This window comes from Grus americana, chromosome 3 (genome assembly GCF_028858705.1).
Source record: "Grus americana isolate bGruAme1 chromosome 3, bGruAme1.mat, whole genome shotgun sequence".
In the NCBI taxonomy this organism is placed as follows: Eukaryota; Metazoa; Chordata; class Aves; order Gruiformes; family Gruidae; genus Grus; species Grus americana.
The window spans coordinates 89,557,621-89,584,490 of record NC_072854.1 but is presented as its reverse complement, the minus strand read 5'-3'; the positions used below and the strand labels follow the sequence as shown (position 1 = coordinate 89,584,490).

At 38.5% G+C, this 26,870-nt stretch overlaps 1 protein-coding gene across 1 annotated transcript in view; it reads right to left on the bottom strand.

The window, feature by feature from the left end:
* CRIM1 (cysteine rich transmembrane BMP regulator 1) overlaps window positions 1-26,870 on the bottom strand; it is a 194,041-nt gene that overhangs the window by 6,493 nt on the left and 160,678 nt on the right. The window contains exons 9-15 of the mRNA XM_054820273.1: window positions 25,271-25,427; window positions 18,579-18,700; window positions 13,330-13,539; window positions 8,018-8,233; window positions 6,112-6,333; window positions 1,437-1,631; window positions 476-595 (exon numbers count right to left, since the gene is read on the bottom strand). Of these exons, the coding sequence (XP_054676248.1) occupies window positions 476-595; window positions 1,437-1,631; window positions 6,112-6,333; window positions 8,018-8,233; window positions 13,330-13,539; window positions 18,579-18,700; window positions 25,271-25,427 (1,242 nt within the window). The remainder of the gene's footprint in view (window positions 1-475; window positions 596-1,436; window positions 1,632-6,111; window positions 6,334-8,017; window positions 8,234-13,329; window positions 13,540-18,578; window positions 18,701-25,270; window positions 25,428-26,870) is intronic.

The following is a 26,870-nucleotide window of genomic DNA, read 5'->3' as shown; positions in this document are numbered from 1 at the left end:
TTTTTTTTTGTCTGACATTTGTCTATGATATATGTGAAGCTGTGGTACGCATTTTCCCGTTCTTGTTTATCAATATAAGAATGCCAGATGGTTCAAATGAAGGTCTATTGCCTCCGGTGGCCTGACAACAGCCTGCTTTCTAGTTTTTGTATCAGAAAAGATACTGCAGAATCACTCCTCATTCATCATTTTATTGCATTCTTAATTTTATAGAACTCCATCATACCAACACAATTGTTTCTTCCAAGCTGAAGATGGAATGATAATGCGACCAAATTGCATAAATATAATTGAATAGACTGATTCATCTTTACTCAAAGCAAAATGCACATAAGAGTTCTGCACTGAAGAATATTCTCAGATAACCATCTTGTCAAAGCATTACACAGATGCTACCTGAATAGAGCAAGTAGATGCACTAAAACATGGGGAATAGACATAGACCTAAATTAGCCCAGTTTATATCAGATTTTACCTCCATGCATGTGGCTGATGTCATTTTCACTTGGTGTTGGCCGGTTTGGTACTTCTAGTTCAATGTCTCGATGATTTGTCTTCTCAATAGGGATGTTGGTAGGTTCAGGTACATACATCTCTGTGAAATAAGATAAATGCGTTTCACAAATTACAGACTGCTTAACTTCCCAGTGCTGCTCTTAATTCAGAAAAATGTACTTGGCCATCTGCAGTGCTTTGTCTTATGAATCCTTTAATTTGTTCCAGAACTTACACCATTTCAGAATACATGCTTTACTACAGCCTTGCTCCTTTGTGATACTAAACAAAAATACCAAGGGAAGGCTACATCTTCCCAGCTGATACGTAAACTGTCACTGCTTTGCCTTCCTTTTTTTGTAATCCTTAAAGTAGGAGAGCTGCAAGAGGGGCTACTGCTGAATCTCCCCAGTTGTCCTGTAGTTACCGGCTGACTGACTAAGATGAGCAAACTCTTGTAGAAGTCTGTCAGGACTAGCATTAAAAACCAGCTCCAATTCTTATATCCCTGATGTCCACAGCTAAGAAAATTTTGTATTAGTTTTAAGTCAAGTTAAAATGATAAATAAAGCAATGCAACAGTTGAAAAGTAATGAAGAGACTTGGAAAAGATGGAAATGTTAATCACTGGCAGAATCTGCAGAGACGGAAGAATATTCATTGTCCTACTTCACTAATGTATTTCCATAACCTTGTGAAAGGACAGAGCGGGGACAAGCAACTAATTTTTGAGTTCACAATTCTCAGAATAAGTAAAATTCAAACTATGTATTTGCACAATATGCCTGTCTGTTAAGAATATTAATTTTCCTGAAGTCTAACTGTCTCTTGTCTTGATACTGTTCAAACACGGACTGACGTTCAAAAACCAATTCAAACCCCCTTATTACCAGTGCTGGGAAACCAGCATTCCAATAATCTGGGCTGTCACGTCACATTACCTGGACACATGGGACAGCAGCTGCCCTCCACGTTGATGGGTTCAGCACAGGGGAGGGGTGGGCAGCTGACAGTGGAGCAGAGAGTCTGACCCTGCAGGCAGTAGCAGTGTGTGCAGCTGTCAATGTCCCAGCGTTCCTCATCCGCGTACGTTTTGCCATTGAAGTGGCAGACCACTTTCTTTGGAACTGTATCTTCTGCGGAAGGAAAACAAAGCGGTGTGATCACACGGTAATGGCCAATTACACACAAATCGGATTTCTTCCCCAAACACAAAACCGAAACAATAGCTACAAAGAAATCCCAGCTGTACTTAAAAGACCCTCTCCACATCTTCTGGAAAATCTTTGTTAAAAAAGTGTCATTTCTGCTTTTTCATGAAGTACATAATTAGCGTGGGCTGCTTCTCATCATCTTCCTCATGCAAGAGGCTAGAGAATGGATGATTGGGACATGAAATGATGATATCAGAAGTGCTGTGAAAATTAAGAAAAAATGGATTTTTTATGTTTGACTGCTTGAGACTGCCAACTACTCCTCCTTGTTTCCTAGTAAACCCCATTTAACTAAGAAAAAAACCAGACTACCTACAGTTCTAATTACCAAGGTTCAAGAAAGATGAACTCAGTCTGGAATACTTGAAGAAAAGATTAGGCTGGATGCTGAGAAGGATGAAGCAACTCTCAGGTGACATAACTAGAAGTGCTTAGACTATTTATTATGATGAAACAGATTCAAAGAGGATCTGGTAATTCCCTGTAGCTGCATCAATACAAAACCCCAGGAAAAAGGCAATAACCAAACTCAGAACATTTTTTCATGGTTAGTATTACATAAATTGGAAATTGGTGTGATCTTAGCCCTCAGAAAAAAGTGAGGTTCCAGAACACCTTTCCCAAAGAGCGAGAGCTGTAAAACTAACAACTTTTCAGATACATTGTGACACAGTATGTAATAGGGACCTGGACTTGAAGCAAGTACATCTTGGGAAAACACTTAAAAGAAGCATTACACTTTCTGCCTAAGAGTCAATGCAGCATTTTTCTTATGCTGCATCCTATGCAAGACTTTTTGGTGATCTGCAGTACACCTTCTATTTCACTGAGAAGACAGTCATGAATTGCTTAGCCTAGGATGTTTTTTGCTGCTGCAGAACTTTATAGATAATCAAAATAAAACTACACAGCAGAACCTCCAAAAGCCAAGCAGCACCTCATTTTCATCTTCGCTTCCTGCTACCTTTTTTTCTTAGAGGCAGAAATTATTATGATGAAACCTGCTAATGATGTGAATTTGCAGAGTAAGCACATGCATGAGATAACAATGAAATCGTAAAGTAACTTCTTCAGCTGTCAGAGAAATACTGGTTTAACATTCACGCAGATTACATATGTAAATATGTCAGTTAGAATTACCTCCCAAATATAAATAAAAATCCTTATTAAATAATTTGGCCATCATTACAGGTTTTAATTAGTGACAACATAACAGACTGACATAATCCAGAATAACAAGGTTAGCAGTCAGCAGACCAGCGCAACAGATCCGGACAGAGTAAATTTGAATGCAAAAGGAGACCAGCAAGAAGTACTCTTGTGAAAATACTAAAGGAATTATCTGAAAACTGTAAAAGTTCCAGAGGGCCTTGGTATGGGTATCCCATGGCTTCCAGAGCTGTCAGCATGGGTCCCAACTTCCCCAAGTAGAGGATTTTGCAAGGGAACATGGGGTGGACATGGGAAAGGAAGAGTGGGAGGAAAAGGTGTCTGCAAGCTGCAAAAAACCACCTCAGGTTCTTCCACAGATGACTTGCATGTTGGCATATAGAGCCAGTGGAGCCCTGTGTTGGGTAGAGAGCAGATATGGCTGGGGAGAGGGTGAGGCACACAGCCTGAGCGGTCCTCTATGCTCACTACCTTTGCTCCCAGAAGTGCTACCTTGCCCCACTCAGGACAGCTTCTTCAACTCAGCAGGTGGTTTGGCTGGAAAAGTCCTTTAACTTGCTCAAGCTTTTGCAAGTTTGTAAAGAACACATCACGGTTTAATACTGTGAATGTATTTTAGAAGAATGAACAAGGATAAAATCACAATAGCAGTGTTGAACCTTTGAACCTCCAGAGGAAACTTCTGTTCTAAGAAAGTATTATCCTCTGTGTGTGTCTTGTTTTGGTGTCCATCCCTGTGCAAGTGTAACCACAGGATGAAGATGAAGGCCACAACACCAAGTGCTCAAGGACAGCAGAAACAAGAGAGACTTGCAGTAAGAAACCCACATACAAAAACGCAGCTCAGAATACCGTGCCTAGCTCTACATGTCTTCTCTCAAATTTCCTCTAGCTGCACCAGTAAATCAGTCTCATCTGGTAAACAAACAGTCATTGCTCTGTTTTCCACAGAAGACTAATCTCGTCTCTGATCAAATAGATACCCATTTATCCTCTCTAGAGTAGAAGGTTATCCTTCCAAATTAATCTTTCTTTGCTTGAGAAAGAAGAATGTTGAACACACAGGATGAATGTGAGGATTCAGACAAACAACAAAGCACCCAAGGTCTGTAAAATTTTGAATTTGAATCTGTAAGAACTTATTAGGCATTAACCAGATCTGGATCCAGAAAGAAGCAGAAAAAAATACAGTGCTAAAACCCTGCATAATTTTTGAAATTCCAATAAATGAAGAAGGCCTGTTTCCACAGAGTTTGCCTACTATAAGATTTTATCAACTATGACATGAAAATAGTAAGGAACAATCTGTACAAAGATGTGTTTCACAGTTCTCAAGAAATGAAGAGTAAAACAGTAAACGAGGAAGACAAAAATTAAATGCATGACCTTACTCCTCTTACAGGCAAGAGTATATAGTTCATAGAAACCATTAAAAAAGTAAGTTTCCATGAATTTCAGTTATTTAGACCACAAAACATACTGACAACATAGAACAGCTTAGATTAATAAAATGTACATTCATTGAAAGGCTTCATATCTGAGCGCTAATTAAAATCTGGCTTCTGTATTTCATATTGCTGAGCAGTTGCTATAAAAAAACATTAGGGTTTTATAGCTCACGCATTTAAGTATTTGCAATATTGTGCAACTATATGGGATTCAAAGTGAATTAATTAAAACTCTGTCTATATGTTGTGTGTATATATTTGCAAACCTGACATGCGAGGTGTAGGCACAAAGTTCTAGAGGTTTTATTTTTGTAGCTCATGGCCCAAGTCCCTGTGGTGCATCCCTTCCTTGACCTAAAGAATTCTTCAGTACAGTACTAAGGCTCATGTTCTGACTCCTCTGGTTTGATTGTCCAAATTTGCACACACTTTGTATTTGTTTAATGTTAAAATGTATTCCGGATTAAAATGATCTTTATGGTTGCAAAGTCAATCACTGGAAGAAAAGCCTGCAGACAGTTGTCAAAGACACTTTAAATCCTCTCCATTTCGTATGCAAACCATGATGAGAAAGTAGTAATGGGATAACATAGTATTTCCCCTTCAAAATGTCCTCATCAGGAATCTAAGTAGGGTTCCAAGGGCAACTGAAATTTTGATACTTTCTAACTTTTCCAGGCATTTCTTTGATGGAATCCCTTGTATATCCTATAAAACTGTCTCACCTATTATTAAAGATATTTTTTCTGCAACGAATTAAAGAGTTCAAGAGCTGTATCAATGATATATATCTGAAAGGACTTCACAACCTGACATCTTTCTGATGAAGAACTGTATTGTTTACAACTGGGCAAGTTGATTCACATCTTCAATTAACAATCATTTTATTATATTCCTTTTTACTGAATTCTTTGCTACTGTATCTCCCCCTACTACTTTTGGAAGTGAAGGTTATAGTAAGCTCTGAATGCTTTCCAACAACGCTACAAAGACTTAATTTCAGTAAGGTCATTATACAATCCTTCTCTATCTGCACATTCCATTCTACAGCCTTTGTACTTACTGCAAACTCACAAAAAAGTCATCTGTAAATAAATACTCCACAATACAATGAAAAAGTGATCAGAAATCTCAAATTCTGCAACTTTAAAAATGCCTGGCAATTTTCACTACCTGCAGCATCTACCATTTACTTCAACTGCAACTTCAAAACCAGTACATGGCCCTTAATTCTTTATGCATGTTTAATATTTGGAAAAAAAAAATCCCTAATTTTTTCTCAAATATATTATTTTGCCCCTTCTACAACAACCTTTAATAACTTTCTGGTTTTTTCTGTATTTTAATTTAGATGCCTCATTAACACTTCTCCATTCTGTGAAATTTCATAATGCTTCAGCATTATCTTCTGCAGTCATAATTAATATTTTCCTCATATTATCACATAACTTGACATAACATATGTGTAACCTGGCAGGTCTTCCTTTAAATAAAATGATTTTTTGTGTAATGTTTTCATCTAGTAAAGGTATATTACCAAGTTTTCAGGAGGATGTCCTCTCAAGTTTGTAGGCAAATTACATTTATATCTTTCTGCACTTCCACCTCAAAACCACAAATCATGATCCTCAAATCTCCCTAAGCAGATTTCACTCTCCAGTTCGACTGAAGGCACAAACTGCATCTCCCCAGAACAGGGAAAACATATTTCAATTTGGAAAGAAAACTTCTTTCTTATTCCCAAGAAGGGAACAGCAAGTTATCAACTATTTTTATTTGCTCACCAATACAGTAAGGACAACATTGTCCCTTTCTCAAAACAGGTCTCTCGCAGGATACTGGTGGGCAAGACTCGGAGTAGCATCTAATCACACCATCCATGCAAATGCAGCTAGTGCAGACATTGGGCTTCCAGGACTCAGCTGTCAGAAAAATATCTCCTTCATCGTTTTTGCAATAACTGGGCATGCTCTCATTGCTTGATGACGATGGCTGAAGAGGCTCATCTGTAAATATAAACAGATTAAGTTATTTAACTTGCAGTAGCTAACTTCTCTCATGTTGCCTCAACAGAAAACAATGGAATTGTAACACATTGGCTCGCTACTTCTGAAGAAGGACAGAGCCTCATGCCTCTTCAGTTCTTATATGCAATGAGGATCTCACGATGTGCTCTAGAATAAAGTTTACGTAGACCTTTATTGAGTTTAATTTAAAAAAAAAAAAAAAAAAGAAAAAAGGACAGGACAGCAAGGTGAAAAACAATCACCCTCAGAAAGCCACTCTGAATGCTCTGAACTGAATGGTATTATAGGAATTCACCTTAAATTAGATTAAATTTTAAATCTGAAACTTGAATCCCAGCTTCTGCCATGTCAGTTCCAATCCTTGAATGATGCAAAGTGAAAAGCTATTATGCTGCCGTCCCCTTCGCTAGTGGACTTACATGAGCTAATTATAAACTGGTGAGAAACAAATGGAACTTGATTTGCCTTCAGCTTGATGCCAACAGGTATGCTTTAATTCTCATGTCCGCACATGGGGGAGACATATTTCTGCAATGAAGTTGTATCTTAACAGACATTATGGATCAAGAAATATGACTGTATGTGCAGAGAACATATAAGAGAAGGAGAAAAAAAAAAAAAAGGGTTCATAAGGGCACTCAGATCAGGTTCTCAATCTGAGTAAGTTATGAGACTAAGCTCCATATACAGCTAGTGAAGAAAGATGAGCTCCTCCAAGCGGTATTTTGAAGTTAAGCAGATGTTCAGTGTTATTAATAATGAGAAAAATGGAAGTCAAGAGAACTGGCTAACTTTTTTACCGAAACTATTTTGTCAGAAAAAAACCCGAAAACCCCAAAACCCAACAAACATCCTGTAGAAGAAATCACCAAACCTAACTTTTTGCTTTTCCTAAAGTAAAATTTTTAGATTTTGTTTTTAATAAAGACAAATACTTTCTCAGTGAGTTTACATACAATTCACAGGTTTGGATTAAATTTCCACTGCAATAAACTCCCCCATTTGCTATGTAAAACAGGAATTCACGTTCATTTCTAATTGTATCTCCTTCCTCGGGGGAAAGCAAATCCTGTTATCTTCTTGACACTGTGAGGCAGTCAAGGAGGAATCTGGCACACTTGCTGGGCTGGAATGCTTTGATATTACTAGTCTGCCTTCAAGTCACTCTCAAATCATACCAGGTGAAGGTAAAAGCAAACAAGTATTTTTGTGACCAAATCCCAAGTGGACAAGATAGTAATAAAAAGGTTCATAGAAACCAAGGCATGTAGAAAGGAAAAGAGACAAGCCTGTATCTGCCTAGCACTTTGACTACTGTCGAAGTTTCTCTAATCCTGCCTGTCTCCATAAACGAGCCAGTGCATATTTCATAAACCTTCCTTCCAACTAAGGATTCTGGTTCTCATGCATCCCTTACATTGTTAAGATTGCCTTCAAAGATGTTCAAACTTCAGGGCCACAGCTCCTCTTTACATACAAGATACCTCTTGCACACAGCCAAGTTTTGCAGCTGAAATAGAGGACTTCAGGCTCTAACTCCAAACTGCTGAAGAACGAAGGCACCACAACAACCAGCTGTGCACATACTGAAACATTCAATATTCAAATCATACATTCTCAGATCAAGAAAAGACTCTGATGAAATGTGGTTGTCAATATATACCTGGGCACTGTGGACAGCAGGAGTCCTGTGTGCGGGTGGGGTTTTGACAAAGAAGAGGGGGACAGACTTCAGTCTCACACAGGACACGTCCGCTGTGGCATGTACATTGTGTGCAAGAATCAATATTCCATGTCTCTCCTTCTACAAAGTATTCCCCACCAGGAGCATGACAGATCGATGGACTGGTGAGCTCTGGCTTCTGCACAATTATTTCATCTGGGAAAAACAGAATTGGAAGACAGTTAAAATCAACTGTGACTCTAATGATTAACAAACGTAGCCAAGATTAATAATTTCTGTTATTACTGAAAATATTAGGAATAGCAAAATCAGCTATAAATATACTCTTAATACTTCATACTTATGAAGCTCTTTCAACTTTATTATGTCACTTTTGACTTTACGTCACCTGCATCTCATGGAAAATGGGAAAAATACAAACAGGAAACAATTTGAGAATCAGTCCGAATAAATGCTAGTTAATATAAATCAGAGATAACGTCAAACATTCTTGGCATTTCAGAAGAAATTCAAACCAATCTGTGATGCAGGAATTCCAAGGGACAACTGTCATTTTCTGAAAAATTATACTGATCGGACAGTTTTTTAACTGCTAAATATTAGCATCAGTGCAATTCCTGAAAGGATGGATAAGTATGCTTCTTGTCTGGGATTCAGGAAGCCCAAATTCAACTATCTGCCTTTAAGTTTCCTGAGTGATACATGTCTGTACTATTTGGTGCCAGATTAAAAAACAAAACAAAACCACAACCTTCCTCCCCAACCCCTAAAAACATATAAACACTTAACACTGGTGGAAGTGCTTCATTGCTTTGTTCCATTAATAAACAAATAAATAAATAAAAGTATCTGCAGTTTTTAAAATAAAAACTGCACCAAGGAGATGCCACAGTGTGTAGACTCATGTTTCCAGTGACAGTATCTCACCGAGTGAACCTTAATTCCTTTTCACACAATTAATCCCATTACCTCTACAGCCTGGCTAATAGACTAACCCAGCCTCTAACCCAGGCAGTTTACAGAATCGATTTGACCTCCTTCAAGTTAAGGAAGGATCTGAAACTGTTTCCCTTGTTCAGCATGAGTATCCTCCAAACACTGGGGTATTAAAAAACGGGGGAACTCTTTACCTCTTGGTGTTTGAAAAGAAAAAAGAAACCTATCCTGCACTTTGAAAGTGTTTAAGCACCTACCATCGAGAAAAGGTTACGCCATGAACTGCATCCCCACAGCCTGCTTACAATGCTTTGAAGCCCAGCCCCACGTAAGGGGCAATAATAGTTGCCAGCTTGCTGTGCCGGTTGCTTTGGACCTGGAGTGAGTCCAGCAGCTTTTTCCTTGCACCGTGTACAGGAATCGAGACGCCTCACACAGCATGTTTTATTCAGCTACAGAAGCCATGAGTTTGAAAGCTATGTGCTGCAACATGAAGCTTCAGGCTTATAAGTGATGTCGTCCTTCAGCCTGAATTCAACCCATCTAACATTAGATAATGAAGTTAAGTGCCTACATCAAGAACTGAGCTACTTCAGGTTTCCTGAGCTATGAATGGAGAGGAAGAGAAAGTGACTTCCAGGTAATGACTCTGCATCTCTAAATCATTTTCTGAAGGTCGGTCTCGCCCACTTAATTATAAAGATGCCTAATATGAACATCATCCTAATGCAGGTATCTTGGTTAAGGACAGAAACATTAAATGGACAGCAGCTCCTCCAGCCATGTAGGCAGCCCAAAGCTCAAAGTGCATGTGCTTCACTCCACATTCGTAGCACTGCTGTACTTGCCTGGAGAACGGCGTTTGTGCCCTTTGCTCTGCGACACTGTCACATCGAATTAACTCAATTATTTGTTTTCATTTCTGGAGAACGATCGGTAGAACTCAAGGAACCTGACTCTGGCTGATCTCACTTTATGCACAAAGTACTCGTGCATTTCTTCTTTCAGGGAATTATTTTATCTTTCATAGCTTATGCTATGCTTTTCCTATTGCTTACGTTTATGAACCACATCTGTGATTAAGTAGCATTTACCTGAAGTGAGATAGCTGGTCTGCTGCCTTGTTGCTGTCTGTTTTTTATTTCAGATGGAACAATATATTACATTTTATGCAATGACATCCTAACTAACCATGGCAAAGGCAATACGAATTATTTTCTGGCAATTTTCTCAGTCGTCTCCTTTGCATTTGGTTCTCTGCAAAGTCACAGGCCTGTTTTACTACTGCTCATATACTGTTTATAATCAGACAAGCATAACCAGATAGTACTGCTGTACATCTGGTATTGCTTACTGCTCCCTCAGCAGCGCTGCTATTGATATATCACTAAAGCTGAATTGCTACAAGTGTACAACTCCTGTATTCCTGAAGGAGCAACTAGCCAAATACACACTTTCTGGATAGCACACTTCTGCAAAACACTAGCAGTTAACGGCTTTCTAAATCTTACAGGAAACCTAGAGCTTTTCACAAGCATTGTGACAATCTACTTAAACCTCTTAATATAGAGAAACACGGTTATAATCAATGTTGTAGCAGTCAAGGTATATCCCCTTCTTGAAAACTAAATATGGAATTGAATGTAACCACTTTTTTTTTTTGGTCTGAAAAATAACCTCTGAGAACTGCCACTTCACTGTTGGTAGGTTAACAATGCAATTCAAAACTCAGTAGATCAGGATCGCTAATTATTTCAATATCCTTATGCCAGACACGTTTGAGTGATGTGCTCACAGGCTCACAATTCCAAACCGCATTCCTGTCTACTGAAAGCCATGAAATTTATTTAACACCATCAGTGGAGAATCAATACATTGCAAAATAAAGTCAGAAGTAAATTTCTAACAAATATAAAACCTCAGTGGGAGAAACAAAACCGCACTGGGACTAATTTGGCCATATTAATTCATACACTTACATATGCAATCACTTTAAAAAAATGCTGTGCCTGCCCTAGCATTGCAAGAGTTTACACCAAGTACGACTTTACTAACACAGAAGCTAAGGTGACTAGTACCTCGAAAGCATGAAAGGCTGTCAGACAGAGAAACCTACGCAAACATTGTATCTCAAAGGGACGGACACTACTGGGTAAGCAACCGCTCTTTTGTACAAGAGATCAACATTGCCAGTGCTCAGAATCAAACACTGATCTCACGCACAAGAAATGTATAGCGCGAGAAGACAGATACTGCTAATCTCGTACTGATCTTTTTCTTCTACAAACTGAGCATTAGGCTTATGAATGGATTTATTCAAACTCATTCTCCATACACCAAGTAACTAGCCACTGGTGCTGCTGAAAGACCAAAATTAACACTACTCTTATCTGAATGCTCTGAGGTGTTCTGTATATGTTAGGTAAATCAATATGCACAAGTATGTTGATAGTAGAATGAAATTAAGTCTTGGGGACCTAACAACACAATTGCTGAAACTGGAACAACGTTTTAAATTTTTAATCTTGAATGCTTATCTAAAGCAAGACTGACATGCGAACCTGTCCCCATCCACATGAAGTATACCACCCCCTACAATAATACAGAAATCATTGTGAAAAGGTGGGTGGCTACTGCAGGTACTCCACCAGCTCTCTGCGGCCCTGAATTCCAGCTAGTGTGAGTGGAAGAGTAACATCCCTTTCCAGTGACATGACTTTAGGAATATGATAGTCTGTAACTATTATTTGCTGTTTGGCTGTTATGAACAATATTCACAACCGAATCTTTTTGTTGGTTTTGTTTTCTTAATTTTATTTTTTTTTCACACTGAGGTTTCATAGAGGAGAGAACTGTACTGTTTAGGACAGACTGTGGATGTGTGTGGATGGGGAGCTGGAGGAAAGAATGACAATACCTGACAGGATGCATACGGACCAACACTGCTGCGGCAAAAAAATGTGCTCCAAGCTGACAAAACACTAAGGGTCCCTTTAAAAACCTTATGATTTCTGCATTCCCCATCAGACTAGCCAGATACTCAATAATGGGAGAGAAACAAGCAAGTGAAGGATGGTTCCCCTAATGTGCATAACTGGTGGGAGTGTTTCCATCCTTAGTGTTTCCATCTCAGCTAAAAATTTCATTAATGGTTGTCATTACTAAGATGCTAAGCACTAAGAGCTCGGCCTCAGTAACCACTGCTAAATCACTTAGTATTGAAAATAGCTCCGGCTCCAGAATAGCCAGAGCCAAAAGCTACACCACGGCTGGCCATGGCACCACAGGAACCACAGTGCCCAGCTCGATACTGGGGGTAGGAGAGTGGTGCAGACTGAGACAGGCTGAAAGGCAGACAGATCTTTTGGAGTCGCGCATCTTTTTGGGGACTATGTTTTTCCAGTTACCACAAGGTGTGAACTGGATTGGAGATCACCATTTGCCTAAGGAATCTAAAGAGATTGGTTATCTTAGGTCCTTGGGAGGATACACTCTTCCCTGCCACTTTCAGAAAGAGGACCTGCCTGCTTATTTTGCTCCTGGGATTTCCTGCTCTTTACAAAGAATTTGAAACAGTTTGTAATTGCTAATATCCTGCCAGTGCTGTTTTACTGTTTTGCTATTTGTAGTAGTATCGTGAACCTCATTGTTCCTAGTTGTAACATGACTTCCAATACCGTGATAGACAGGATCGCTGTATTACAAATTAATCTATTTAGAACATAAAATATTGCAGGAATCATTCTGAAGACAGAGGGCATTCATCTTACACTCTACCATCTTTCATAGATGTTTTGCTTATTAACACTTATTAAAATTTTATTGGAATGCAACATTAATTGTACTTGGCCTTCCCACGTAGAGCATTAAAATAATCTACTGCTGGTGGCACAGAAGCCTTCCCTCAGAACACAGAATCATGATGTTCAATTACTTAAGACATCTGTTTAAATGTACATTTCTTTGAGGGGTTGTGAAACATAGATCAGGAGATGAATTTTAATAAAACTCCAAATTAAAAAAGGAGAAAATGTAATGGCTTACTACAATATTTCCTATTATAGGTAACAAAATTGTACGTGACTATAAATTTGCTATTCAGCTAATGTAGACTAGAAACTTCTTCTAGTTTAAAGATTTCAGTGTGTCAAAAATGAACATGTTAGGACCCAAAACATGCATATGCTTTCAGTATTTAAGTTCCCACTTTTCACAGCTGAGGTCTTAATGAAAGCCCCTCATCGTGTTATATTTGGGCATGGAAACCTTCATATATACCTATTACTGAATGACGCATGAGATTAATTTCATGTACTAGGAAACAGAACACAAGCACATAGAAGAAAGCGTGTTACCTGGACACGATGGGCAACACTGCCCTGGATGTATGGTGGGGTTGCCGCAATTAGGAACGGGGCAGGTGATCAGGGCACACATTTCGCGTCCATTGTGACAGTAACACTCCCTGCAGCCGTCGTGCCAGCTCTCCTCGTTCTCATGTCGGCGCCCATCCATTGACAGGCAAGAGCCCATTTTAACGGGAGGCATAAGAGAAGCGGTTGCCTCTGTACAAAATCAAAAGAAAATGAAGTGTCCTGATAAGCACATGTTGCTTAGGAAAAAACCCACACCAACTTCATGCCCGGATTGCATTTATTTTTAAAGCATGTATAAAAATCAAGTGATTAATAATTCTATCATTTACGCTTAGAAATAAAGTAACAACACATATGAAACAATTGAAAGGTATACTGAAGGGGATGGTAAGATGTAGTAGAATGTACTTCCTTGGAAAACATAGCAACTTCTTTCTGTTGCACCTATGCCGTTTTTAATCACACAGAAATGCAGTACTGGCTAAATAATAGAAGATAAAAGACAAATGCGATGGAGGGAAATAGCAGAAAGCACAAAGCATATTTGAAAAGACATATTTAAATATTACAGTGTACTGGGTTATAATATGATTATCTGATAGCAAGTAGAATATAACAGCATTTACAAGAGCTAAGGATGGTCTTATATTATGAATGACAGAAAATTACAAGCAAGTTCTAATGGAGTCATGCTAGATACCAGAAATATTTCATGAAACACCTACGAGAAATTGTTTACATTACTGTGATAAACGAGATGTTTGGAAAAGAACTGTTCTGACAATTTTATCCCTCATTCCTAGCTTTTACTGAGATGCGAATACAGTAGCTTGGACTGCTGCATTACTTGCACTCAGTCAGAACATGCAAGCAGTTGGTCTAGGGAGGATAAAGTCTCATTTGTATCTTAAGGGGTATTTTAGTGCTGCAGGATTCAGCCTCAATATATTCTTTGTTAATCAGCAGAGTGAATTCAGAGCCCAACACTCCCTCACCCGCATCATTATGATGACGAAGGATTTGGGATCTGTTTGTCAGTGAACTGACTTGTATTCAGTGGTATGTCAATCATGTTTTACTAATGCTTACATATATATAAGGTTATTTGTATAACATTGCTTATTTAATATTCTGTTTAAAAAAGGATGCAGTATGAAAAGTAACGTTTATATGTAAGATTAGTAAAGATTTTTCTTTTTGTTTTTCCTAACATGTAGGTCAGCACTTCTTCAGCTATGGCAGATCCATCAAAGGTGGGCTAAGAACCACAAGCAGACGATGCAAAGTTAGTTTGATGCATCTTATCAGAGTAAGAACCCAATACATAGGAATTACATTAGCATACCATTTTGTGAATTAAAAAGCAAAGCCATGGCATAAGGATAAAATACTTCTTAAAACAGACTTCATTCTATTGCATGAACAGAAATACTATGAAAAATTTTACATTCAGTTACTACACTTTTATACTTTACTATCAGATTATATATTAATTCCTATTTGAATTAACATCACTGGAATATTGTCCTACATTAAAATGATTATTGACACACAAAAGTCTAAGATAGTAATTCCCTTCCCCTTCCTTAATAAATAAAGCATCTGATGTAATCAAACTTTTTTTCCTGAAATATTCGAAAGTGTATTCCAAAATGTGGAGAAACAAACCAAGCACACAGGCAACTAAAATTAGTACAAAACGTAATAGTTAAAGAAGAAAACAAACACCCAAATATAAAATGGGAATAACTGGATAAGTAGAGAGATGGTTGAAATGATCCAGGATTATAGTAGCTCACAAATAAAAATGAGTCAGTAATGCGATACCGCTGCAGAGAAGGCAATTTCAATCTAAGACACAAGTGCAGGAGTACTGTAAATTTAAATGCAGTACTACTATCTCTACTAGTTTGAAGTTTCTGCTACTGCTAAAGCACAATATCCAGGTTTTGAACTGTGATGAGAGACCAAAATAACTGGGTTTATTTGACTTAGGAAAAAACCCCACAAAAAACATTTAGGGGGCTCCAGCTGCAACCCCTTAAATATTGCAAGAATTCTAAAGGGATTGGTGCTTAGCTGTTCCATACGTCTGCTCAGCTTAGCACAAGAAGTGACTGGTTCAATTTGTAGAAAGGGAGACGGAAATATTAGAAAATTTATTTTAAAATGCCACATATTGGCAACCACAGGAAAACATTATTTTAGAGAAGGGGTTTTTTTTCTTTTTTTTTTTCTTTCCCTTTTGAGTGGAGATTCTTAATAAATTGAATCTTAGACAAACATCTGTCAAGGATTATCCTGATACACTCTATTTTATGCGAGGGCAGAGAAATGGACTCTCAGTTTTCCAGAGGACTACCCTAGCCCTGTACTTCGATGGTTCTATTCTATTAATCCTAGCATAAGCGATTTTGGGCAGAAGCAATTTAGAAAGTGGAGCTAATTCACAGGCAGAGGATTTACCCATCAATTTTTTGGGGTCAAAATTTTAAGAAGGACTCACAGCTACCCCAGAACATACTGGTGATTGCTCTAATTATTCTTAGGCAAGTTGCTAATGAAGTGATGTTGAAGTAGTACGCACGTGGCTTGGTATGTTTATGCTCATGATAACAATAAATACTACTGTGCTGGGTTTGTGTGGTCAGGTTTTGGGAGTGGGGGGCTACAGAGGTGGCTTCTCTGAGAAGGTGCCAGAAGCTTCCCCTGTATCTGACAGAGTCCATGCCAGCCGGCTCCAAGATGGACCCGCCCCTGGCGAAAGTTAAGCCCATTTGCGACAGTGGTAGCACCTCTGGCATAATATTGTTAAGAAGGGGAAAAAGAAACCACTAGCAGTAATTGCAGCCGGAGAGAGGAGTGAGAATATGTGAAAGGAACAGCTCTGCAGACACCAAGGTCAGTGCAGAAAGAGGGGCAGGAGGTGCTCCAGGCGCCAGAGCAGAGATCCCCCTGCAGAAGACCATGGTGAGGCAGGCTGTCCCCCTGCAGCCCATGGAGGTCCATGGTGGAACAGATATCCACCTGCAGCCCCTGGAGGACCCCACGCCAGAGCAGGTGGAGGCACCTGAAGGAGGCTGTGGCCCTGTGGGAAGCCCATGCTGGAGCAGGCTCCTGGCAGCACCGGTGGCCCCATGGAGAGAGCAGCCCAGGCTGGAGCAGGTTTGCTGGCAGGACTTGTGACCCCACGGGGGACCCACGCTGGAGCAGTCTGTTCCTGAAGGTCTGCACCCCATGGAAGGGACCCACGCTGGAGCAGTTGGTGAAGAACTGCAGCCTGCGGGAAGGACTCCATGTTGGAGAAGTTGGTGGAGGACTGTCTCCCGTGGGAGGGACCCCAGGGTGGAGCAGGGGCAGAGTGTGAGGAGTCCTCTCCCTGAGGAGGAAGGAGCGGCAGAGACAACGTGTGATGAACTGACCACAACCCCCACTCCCCGGCCCCCTGTGCCACTGGGGGGGAGGAGGCAGAGAAATCAGGAGTGAAGTTTCGCCCGGAAAGAAGGGAGGAGTGGGGGGGAAGGTTTTTTAAGATTTGGTTTTATTTCTCATTAATTCTCCTGAGTTGAGTCTGTTTTGCTGATGATGGTAACTGGTGAGTGATCTCCCTGCCCTTATCTCAACCCACGAGCCTTTTGTTACATTTACTCTCCCCTGTCCAGCCAAGGAGGGAAGTGATAGAGTGGCTTTGGGGGGCACCTGGCCTCCAGCCAGGGTCAATCCGTCACAACTACTTAAGAGAGGGATCATGTTATTTTTGCTAAAAAATTGTGCATGTTTTAAAATCCATTCTGGTTAAGGAAAGCACTTAAAAAGTGTGCATACACACAATTAGTATCTGAAGAGTTGCATCTGTTTATAGTCTGGGATGCAATTATGGCATACCTAAGAGAACATCTTGTGTATATTACATCACAGCATCACAACAATCAGGAGAAGTGTGTTGATTGCGAACATGGAGACAAATGACAAGATAAGTGATGAGAATTGTCTCATTGAGATTGCATTCAGCAGTTACCCTTTCTTGTTTTCTAAATTTTTTATATAGTCATATATTGCAGCTTACGTCAGTGAAATCTCTCTCTACTTCTCGTATCTGCAATGTATATTTATAACATGTCAAATTTTTTTTTGCTAGAAGTCTTAAATTTTTGTTGTAATTGTCTGCAAGTGTATGATGTCCTGTGGAGAAAATACAACGTGAGATCCTTCTGATTTACATGACTGCATGTTTGCCTTCAACTACAGGCGAGTGACTTCAGGAACTCATACACTTTCTTCCAGTCCCATGTTCCCATAGCTTGCCCTATTATATTTTAGCATTTTTTTTAAATGCAAAAGAAATAGCAGTGAAAAAAGTTAAGAATGAGGTCATTACACAAAGCAATGGGAAAATACTCAAACTTACTTGCCTATAGCTAGAAATCAAAACAGACAAGTAAGAATCGGAGAAAATAAGCATGAAAGGGCAGTTAGGATCTGAGAAAGCCTGAGCACAAATGAAAAGTTATTAAATGCAACACATGGAGAAGAGCAATGAAGGAAGTCTGATATCGAGACTAATATAAAACACAAACTGAAAATACCTTAAAAAAGAGACATGTGAAAAGCAGCACAAAACTAAAGCAGACAACTAATGAACATCTTATCTCAATCTCCACCTCAAACTTGGTGGTTATAAGTTTGGGATGTGGCACATGTGAAATCTTTAGCTTAAGAATACCCAGTCCTTTCTCCCGGGTAAGCACTCTCTCTACATATTATTCCTCAAGATCGCCTGAAAAGTGTCCAAGAAACAGCACTCTGATTTTAGGTGGTGTACCGGGCATCTATCAATTCCAAAACTTGAGTTTGTAAAGAAAAGGTGACAGTGAAGAAACTAAGATGAACGCTGCTACTGAAAAAAAACCCTCAACTAGTTTATTTCTAGTAGTTACTTATTAAGAGCCTGATCTAATTTTATTAATGATAACTAACTGATTTTTGTGACTTTGTAATGGGACATGAAAGTGGAGCAGAGGCTTTCTGTTGAAGCCAAGACGAGCACAGATAATAACAAACACCTGCAAAACAATACACTCCTTTGAGCAAAGTTGAACTGACTCCCCCACTAGATACCACGTTTCAATTCTTACATATTCTGTGCAGTATTCCTTTTTTTTTTGCTCTAGCTTCCAACTGCTTTCAAAACAAGTTGTGATTAGAGGTGGTAATGCGCTCGTACCTACCTCTGCACTTGCAGATAACACAGCCGTGACTGTTCTGCTGGAAGCCCATCGGACAGATTTTACCACAAGGGAGGTTCGGGCATTTCTTACACCGACAGATTTCACAGCCATGCTTGTTCTTCCTAGATGACCAAAAGAATTTGTAAAAGGTCAGCAGGTCACTTTGAACATCCACATGTCATGATCTTTAAAGCAAAAACATCCCCTAAAGAAGTGACTGATCAAGTAAAGAAAATTATCGTTAACTGTCACCCTTAGGTTCAGCGGGTCTACGGGGTGTACAGGTCTCTGTCCATGGCGTGTGCTCCCTCTGCATGACTGGCAAAATCTCTGCATTTGGCACTTTCAAGCCATAGCAGATAATGGAGATGTATGTGCTTGTGACTACTATTGATGATCAATTCTTTTTTCAAGTGAAAAAATAGAAAAAATAACTTCTAAAACTGTGAAGAAGTTGGAGGGCTAGATAGGAATCTGTTATAATTACTATGTTTTTATAGCACAAATTACTGTTAACTTTTTTCCTCCAACAATAGGTAAAGTACAGTAGATTTCCTCTCTTGCATATTAAAACCACAGAGATATTTCTGAAAAAGTTAAATAAGAGGACATAAAGCTTACTTGAAAACTAGCACATGGAATGCCAATAACCCGTATAAAAAGTAGCAGACAGCAACATTCAGTTCATTTAGTGCAATTATTTGTATATTTTATAGATCGTGACAAGATTAGGGTACTCATTTCCAATGTTTGTGGGTTTGGTTTTTTTTTTTTAATTACAATCATCTTAAGACTTACTAAACACTCATCATTTAAAAATACCAGCCAAGCATTATGCATAATTAAATTACATTGTACATTTAAAAGCTGAAATAGAATTGAAAGTATTTTCCAATAAGCTTAAAAAAGTTTAAAGTTCAGTTTTTTTCGGGAGTACAAAAATGCAAAGGAAAGATTCCAAAGACAGGATTCCTCAAACACTAGCATCAGCTTGGAATCAACTTGTTTTTAACACATCTTTATCTTACTCCCAGCTACCATACTATGCCCATTAATATTTGCTGTAATTTCTAAAATGATTTTGCTACATAGTTCACATAGATTTTCTAATAAAACTGATTTATACACACTTTAGTTAAAAAAAAATAAAGGAGAAAGAGAAGAGTGTGTTTCAGCTTATCTAAGTATAGAAAGCACGTACAGAAATAGGTCATTTTCCTCTGTAGGTCAATATATTACATGATTCATACATACAGGCTAAAAATTACTGCTCTTTACAAGCAGCGCAATTCTGTGAGGGGCTGAACATTATCTTTTTTTATAATGCCTTCTATTTGAAGCCAAGCTGCGTGGTCCAGTGCTAGCCCATGGAGCATTCCTGACCTGTGTGGTGTTTCCACCAACCTCCCACAGCTCCTCTGAACGGGGTACGGTACGGCAGCACGCCTCGGACTGGGGACTGCCTGGGCAAGTCATTAAATGGTCCACATCCGATACTCGGAGTCAATGTCTGATCAAGGTATCATCATAAACCTTACTATTTTTCTAAATTTTTCCCGCTCTTATGTGACAGTATCACACAGTTTCTTAGACACTGGCTGATTCCTCCATGAATTTAGAAAATCACTTGAATTTGCACCCTTGAACAGATTATCCTTGACACATGATCGACACTGAAAAATACTTGCACCGAGGACTAAGCATCTCCGTGTTTAAAGTGCCCTTGCAGCTCCTGGACAATACTCATAGGACTTTTCCTATCCTTCTCACAAACCGAGACACCAGTTCTTTATTACAGGAAAGCATTCAAGGAAAATGAATTACTTGATTGATTTCTTTATATATAAAAGCTAGGTCCATCTTTTTTTCTTTTCAGTCCTCTGATTTTCATTCAGAAGACTGAACCATTTCTGGGTAGACAGACAGCATTAACGCAAGCTCCAGGTATGTCCACATTGAAGAAGACTGCATGGACACCTTCAGATTTCCCCATACAATCAGCTAGATTATTATCAATGCATACCACAAATGTCTTAACAATCATCACCTTAACTGCTTAGGCAGATATCAGCAGGATGATACTCACAGATTACACAAACTAAGGGACTCTATAGGTCAAGAGGATTGCATTCAAACACAGAAAATCAGTTTATTAAGGCGCAAAGTACATTAGGCTCTATTCTTGGATTCTTATCTTTCTCTGAAAATGTAGAAGTAGAGTATGTAAAGGCATCACCCTATATGATGTGGTAAGGCTAAATGCAGGACGCACTAGAGAACAGCCTCAACGTACAGAAGGTAGACTTCTATGGCGTGTATCAAAAAGCAATGCTATGAGGACTTCAAGGGCCTAACATCTGCACCTGCATTTTCAGATCAGATTTAATTTACGTGCTTTAAAGTGAAGTAGAACTCTATATTCTATTCCCCTACTCTTAATGGAGGGAAATAAAATAAAATTTCAGTTTTCAAATGGGGTAGTAATACTAATTTTTAGAGATTTCTCCTTTAAGGCCTTTTAAAATAATGCAGGCACATCTCATCTAAAGTGCAACAAGAGAAGGCCAGTAGAATTATTTCAGATTTTTTGTTGTTGTTGTTCAAAAAGGTATTTTCGATGATATATTATATTGGTGTGTCAGAGTATAACCCTTAACATCACAGGTCAAATTCTTGGCAATCTGAGGGTCATCTTCCAATTACACATAAGGATCTTCCTCATCTTTGTTTAGAACTTTCTTTAGAAAACCAGTTAAGTCACAGTTCATGAGACAGAGACCACGGAAGTCAGACCTCTCAAACCAAGTAACAAGTTGCTGAATTAATCAAAGTTCATTAATTCATTAATTAATTCAGTTCACATGGAACAGCCTACTTCAATGCAAAGCTAACAGTACTAAAAAGTAGCATAGAAGATAACAGTAAAAAGAAACCTTTCCTCAAAAAAGTAAAAATCAGATGTTGCAGAGTAAGAATATGTGTAAGCAGAAGTAAGGGGCGCATCTTTACCGAAAGCTAAAGAAGAAAACAGGACCAAAGAAAATACTATTCTTTTTAGCAGTTACACATGGTCTGCTCACTAATGAGGTAGACTTAAATCAAGTCCGCTACTGTCAGTCACACACACTGGGAGAGCAGGCCCAGGAATGGAAATTTATCATCTTAACTTAAAAGAGTATTTGTTTTTTCCTGAAGATTCAGAATTTTGAAGGTTAAAAAAAATATTCTGTTCACCACAAGTTATTTAAGGTCTCTACTATGTTCCATTTAAAGTTGTAAACTGTCTGCTTTCCCCTACACAAAAATTACAGTTTATATAACCAAACTAGACAAAGATACTCATTAGGTGGAAGAGAGTATTTCTTCCTAAATCCACGTTGTTGGGAAAGGTATTGTACAATAAACTAAAAGAATGTAACAGTAAATGTAACACATTTACACAAACAAACCACATTAACAGTAAATAACTTTGGTAAGTATAGTTCAAAACAATCCTTATCAGCAACCCAAAAGCATTTTTAACACTTCAGTGTGACATTTACATTGGGACTGCCAGTGAAGAAAATCAGTAGTAGTAAACTGGAAGAAACCAAAATGAAAAAAACCCCAACTTGACTGCTTTAGATACCGCAGAAAAGTCAAAGAACAGAGCTAGCTGGAATGGAAATAAACTCCTAGACCTTGGTTCGTGAATATATTCAAGCTATTTCTGTGTAAGTCCAAAGAGGCAATGACAAAAGACTTCAAATAGACCTGACTTAATAGTTTTCTCATATTATAGCTTTTGAATAGGCTAAAGCAAATGGCCTTGAAAATAATAATTTATTTATGCACTTGTAATATTAAAACTAAAAACCCTTTTCCTGTTCCAAGCTGAACGATATTCAATCACGCTGACTAAACAGTACAAAATTTTGTAGTCCGTACCACCTGTCTCTGTTGTTACGCAAACACACGCATGCACGCACTCCTTGCAAAAGTCTTCTCCGATTCTGTCCTGATAGCTTTAAGTTATTGACCCTACTACACACAATGAATTAAGAGCTACAATATGCAAAAACTATAAATACCAAGCCATAGTGTGCCCTTTAAATATCACATTAGATTAATCTGCTGAGTTTATAAACCAATTTGAAAAATAACTACTGAGTATTGCTAATGGAAATTAGTTTTTAAATCACAAATATAAAACAGGAATAAAAAGAAATGTTCAGATGTACAGTCTGGAGTCTGCTGAGCTCACATCCTGTGCTTGCTACTGAAGATGCTTTATGTATCATGAACAAAAAAGATAGCTTCCATCTTTGTTGCATATAGCAATGAAATATATTCTGACGGCCATTATTCAGAATTCTTCTCTCTTCTGTGCCAAAGTTCCAAATCAAATATAAGCTCGTGCAAATGATTCAGCGCCCCTTGAGAAATGGTTGCACCATTTGAGTACTATATGGCAGTTTCCAGTAAATGCTTCAATACAGCTGTAAGTTGTATTCCTTTATTGCTGCTGTTGTCCCATGCCAGCCACCCTTCCTGCTGATTCCGTTGCAGAGCTCTGTTTCAGACACCCCGACACCGTTTGCCTTTTTGGCTCCCAGCTTTAACAGACTTTATCTTGGATTTTGTGCCTGCTCAATGGCATGGCTCAAACATCACTTTCTCCAGATACTTTCAAAGCAATTCTGCATGCTTTGTACTTGTTCTAATTGACTTCACTCCTTTGATCCCTCATGTAAGCAGCTTTAGTCTATCTAAAAAAATGACACATCCAACCAGTCATTATTTCTGCTCAGTCTTTCATGTTTCTTTCATTCTGCTACCCATCTTCAGCCATCCTTGCCTATGAAGCCACTGGGTACCAGTTCTGGGGATGACAAAACTGACATCCCTGCTCTACCTTCTCTTGCCTGCAAAACTGAAAATAATTCTCAGCCACTCTTGCAGTCAACACGCCTGAAGATAATTTTATTAAACTTTTCATTTAAAATTCTTACTATTCCTCTCTCATCTACTAAACTTTGAGTTTTGGGGACAGAAGTGAAGTTTGATTTAATCTTTGTTGTCTTTTCCTCATTTTGTCCTATTTCAATCCTGTCACTCTCACAAGTGCTGTCTCCTGCAAAAACTTCCATTACTTAACCAGAGGCAAGCCTAATTCTGTATCTCAAGTAATAGATATAGGATTATATTAAATGGCATTACCTTACTTTGTTTTGCTGGACTGCTATTATGTAGGTATTTACAGTAGGGATGCCTCAAGGATACAAGTTAAGCACCCTTTCTAACATAGAAAAAAAAAAGTGACTCAATGTTTTTAAGGCAAATATTCTTCAGACGTTCCTTCTTTTTTTTATTTTTTTTTTGGCTGTGTATTGCAGCATATTTGTGCCATGATTGTTCCATGGCATATGGGTCTGCTTTTTGTTTGGCGTAATACCACCTCCTGTTTAGCACCACGCACAATGCAAGAGCTGTAAGGGCAACAAGAGGGAGGTCAACCAGAACGCTGTATTCACCTGAGCAGAACCCCACTCTGTGGCTAAGAATAGGATGAAGATTAAAGGAAGGCGAAAGGCTGGAGAGAGTACAGATTGTTCACCGGCACCATCTATGAGCAGAGCTGATTAAACCTGTGAGAGTAGCACCATGTTACAGCTTGATTTCTGTTTTTCTAAAATCTCTAGTACCTCTCTGGTCCCTCTCTGGTCCTTCAGGTTCTACCATAGTTTGATTCCTCCAAACTTTATTAAAACCGCGCACTGAGGAGGACACACTAGAGTATAGATTACTGTTATAAAAACCTGCAGCATTTATGAACAAGTGTCAAACAGAACTCTGAAGCAAACCAGAAATTCAAGGAGTATTGGTATCAAACACTAAGAGTTGCAACATTAGTAAACTTCATTACAAATACTAAGAAAACAAATTACATATGAACATTATCTGAAGATCAGCTGTCATGAGGTAGAAATTAAACTGTTATGAAAAGCAAGCAGTAACACAGAATGGACCCATCAAAAATAAAATGTATTGGTAAAATATATACAGAAGCCACCAGATTGATTATTAAGAAATTTGTATGTGACAAAAGATCTGCCTAGTTTTCATCACCTGTTCCACACATGAATCAATACTGCAAATATTTCCTTTTACGGAGAAAGAACTCCAGCAACAATACAGGTTTGAACACACTTACAAAAACTTAGATAAGAGATGGTACTGTTCTTGATGAATCCTGTAAAATAACTATCAGAAATGTCTCACTAAAACTAGTCCGCTGTCATATCAACATTAAAAAAACCTTGAAATATTATAAAATAATTTGAATAAAACAAACGGGCTATGAAATGAAAGGGTATCACAGCAGAACACGCAAACAGAATTTCAAAAAGCTACATGCAACAGCTGTTACTTGTAAGTAGCTTTTTCATCTTGTTTGTTAAATATTCTTCAAAAAAATTTAAGCACTGCTTTGCTTTTATAATCTGACACTGTTTTTTTAGTTGCTGTTAATTTCTTGATCAAAATCCATTCTGAAGAATACTTTAATCTCACATCAAGTGATGACATTTCTATTTTCCTACATTTTCCCCTGCTTTCCCACAAACTAATCACAAGTACATATGCCTAGATTTTGCATTTTTCAATACATACAGGGATTATATTAAATATGCTTTCAGAATGAGAATACGTACAAGTATCCAAAGGGACAGTACTTGTCACATACAATGGGTTTGCACTTCTTAGGCCGCGGTCGGCACTGACAGATCTCACAGTTATGGACGTCAGTCTGGAAGCCGAAGGAACAGTCCAAGGAACAGCCCGAAATGAGGCCGGTGCACAGCTCCTCCCCTGCGAAGGACACATGCAGGTTATTCACACGTGAAAACTCTTTATACCAGACAAATGCATCTTCAGCAGACTAAATCTTCTGTTCCCTTTTACTTCGCATCTTTTTAAATATTGGTAAGCCTTACCTTCGAACTGTCCTGATTTTAAAATATTTGACAGAATTCTCCAGTAATGACCCAAACCACATGAGCAGACACTACAGGGTGTCTTCAGTTCCAGTTGAGAACTTGGGGAGTACTCCCTGGTACCCTAAACTAACGTGATCTTATGAACAGATGCACAGCCAAAAGAGTCCAACATCCGTGGCTCTGTTGGCCTTCAATAAAACATTTTAAATAACATATACTTTCAACACATTATATGGCTTTAATAGGTTCAATATAGAACATCTTTATTTCTCCTCTATTTATTTTAAATAGAACCGAAAGGCTGAGATATGCTAACAACTTTTATTCCTTATGCTGTTAGCTGTCAACTGTTTGGTGATTAAGACCTGCTTTTTAAAAATATTACCCTAAAGGTCATCTAAGTTTAAGACATGCTAGACTAAAAGATCTGTCTCTTGAAGTCTGCCACCATGTTTTATCAGCCTCTTGCAGTGTAAGGGAGATGCTGGATTGTTGGCATCTTGATTTCTCCAGTACAGAGACAGATAATGGTCATTATATTCACTCTCATTGGAATGTACTATTTTGAGAATAATCAGTTTCTTTTTGTTCTTCTTGAAAGAAGAGGTGCCAGAAAAAACTCTCTTAATGTAGTCTGGGATACAAAATTCATTTACTGGTTGCAGAGATGAGAGGAAACATAAATTAATGATTTTTGTTACACTAGGGATGCAAAACACAGGGAAAAAAAAGACCATTATTACAATAGCCAAAAGTAAGATCAAAATAGAAAAAGAGGGAAATATAATTGAGATTCTTCAAGAGAAGAATATGATGGGTGATATTCAAAGGACAGCTCGTCTCAGTTCAAACATCCACATCACTACAAAGTACTCATTATATGGAGGGCGGCTCCAGAATGCTCCTCCAGATGTGCTCCTCATTAGAGCTCTGAAGACCACTTTCCTTTAGGGATATGATTATTTAGGGATGTGGTTTTTCCAAAGAGGAGATCAGCACGTTGACTTATTCTGTTCCTTACACTACTTCTGTGGGTCTGAAATGCAAAGATTATCTTCATGTCTCTAACACGGTAATACATGGTAAACATCTTTGCTTTACTTAAATGCTTTCTCTTCTGTTTTTGTAATGTTGCATTTAAGACTGTAAAATATAGCATAACCTACTACAACGGGTAGACTTGACCAGATGTGGTTAAGCTAGGTGCTTCCTTATCTATTCTACCAGGTTAATGCTCATTTGGTAAAGAAGGCGTGTTTCTTAGGACCCCAGAGACTGAAGTCTTGCAGAAAACTGGCAGATTCACTGCCTACTT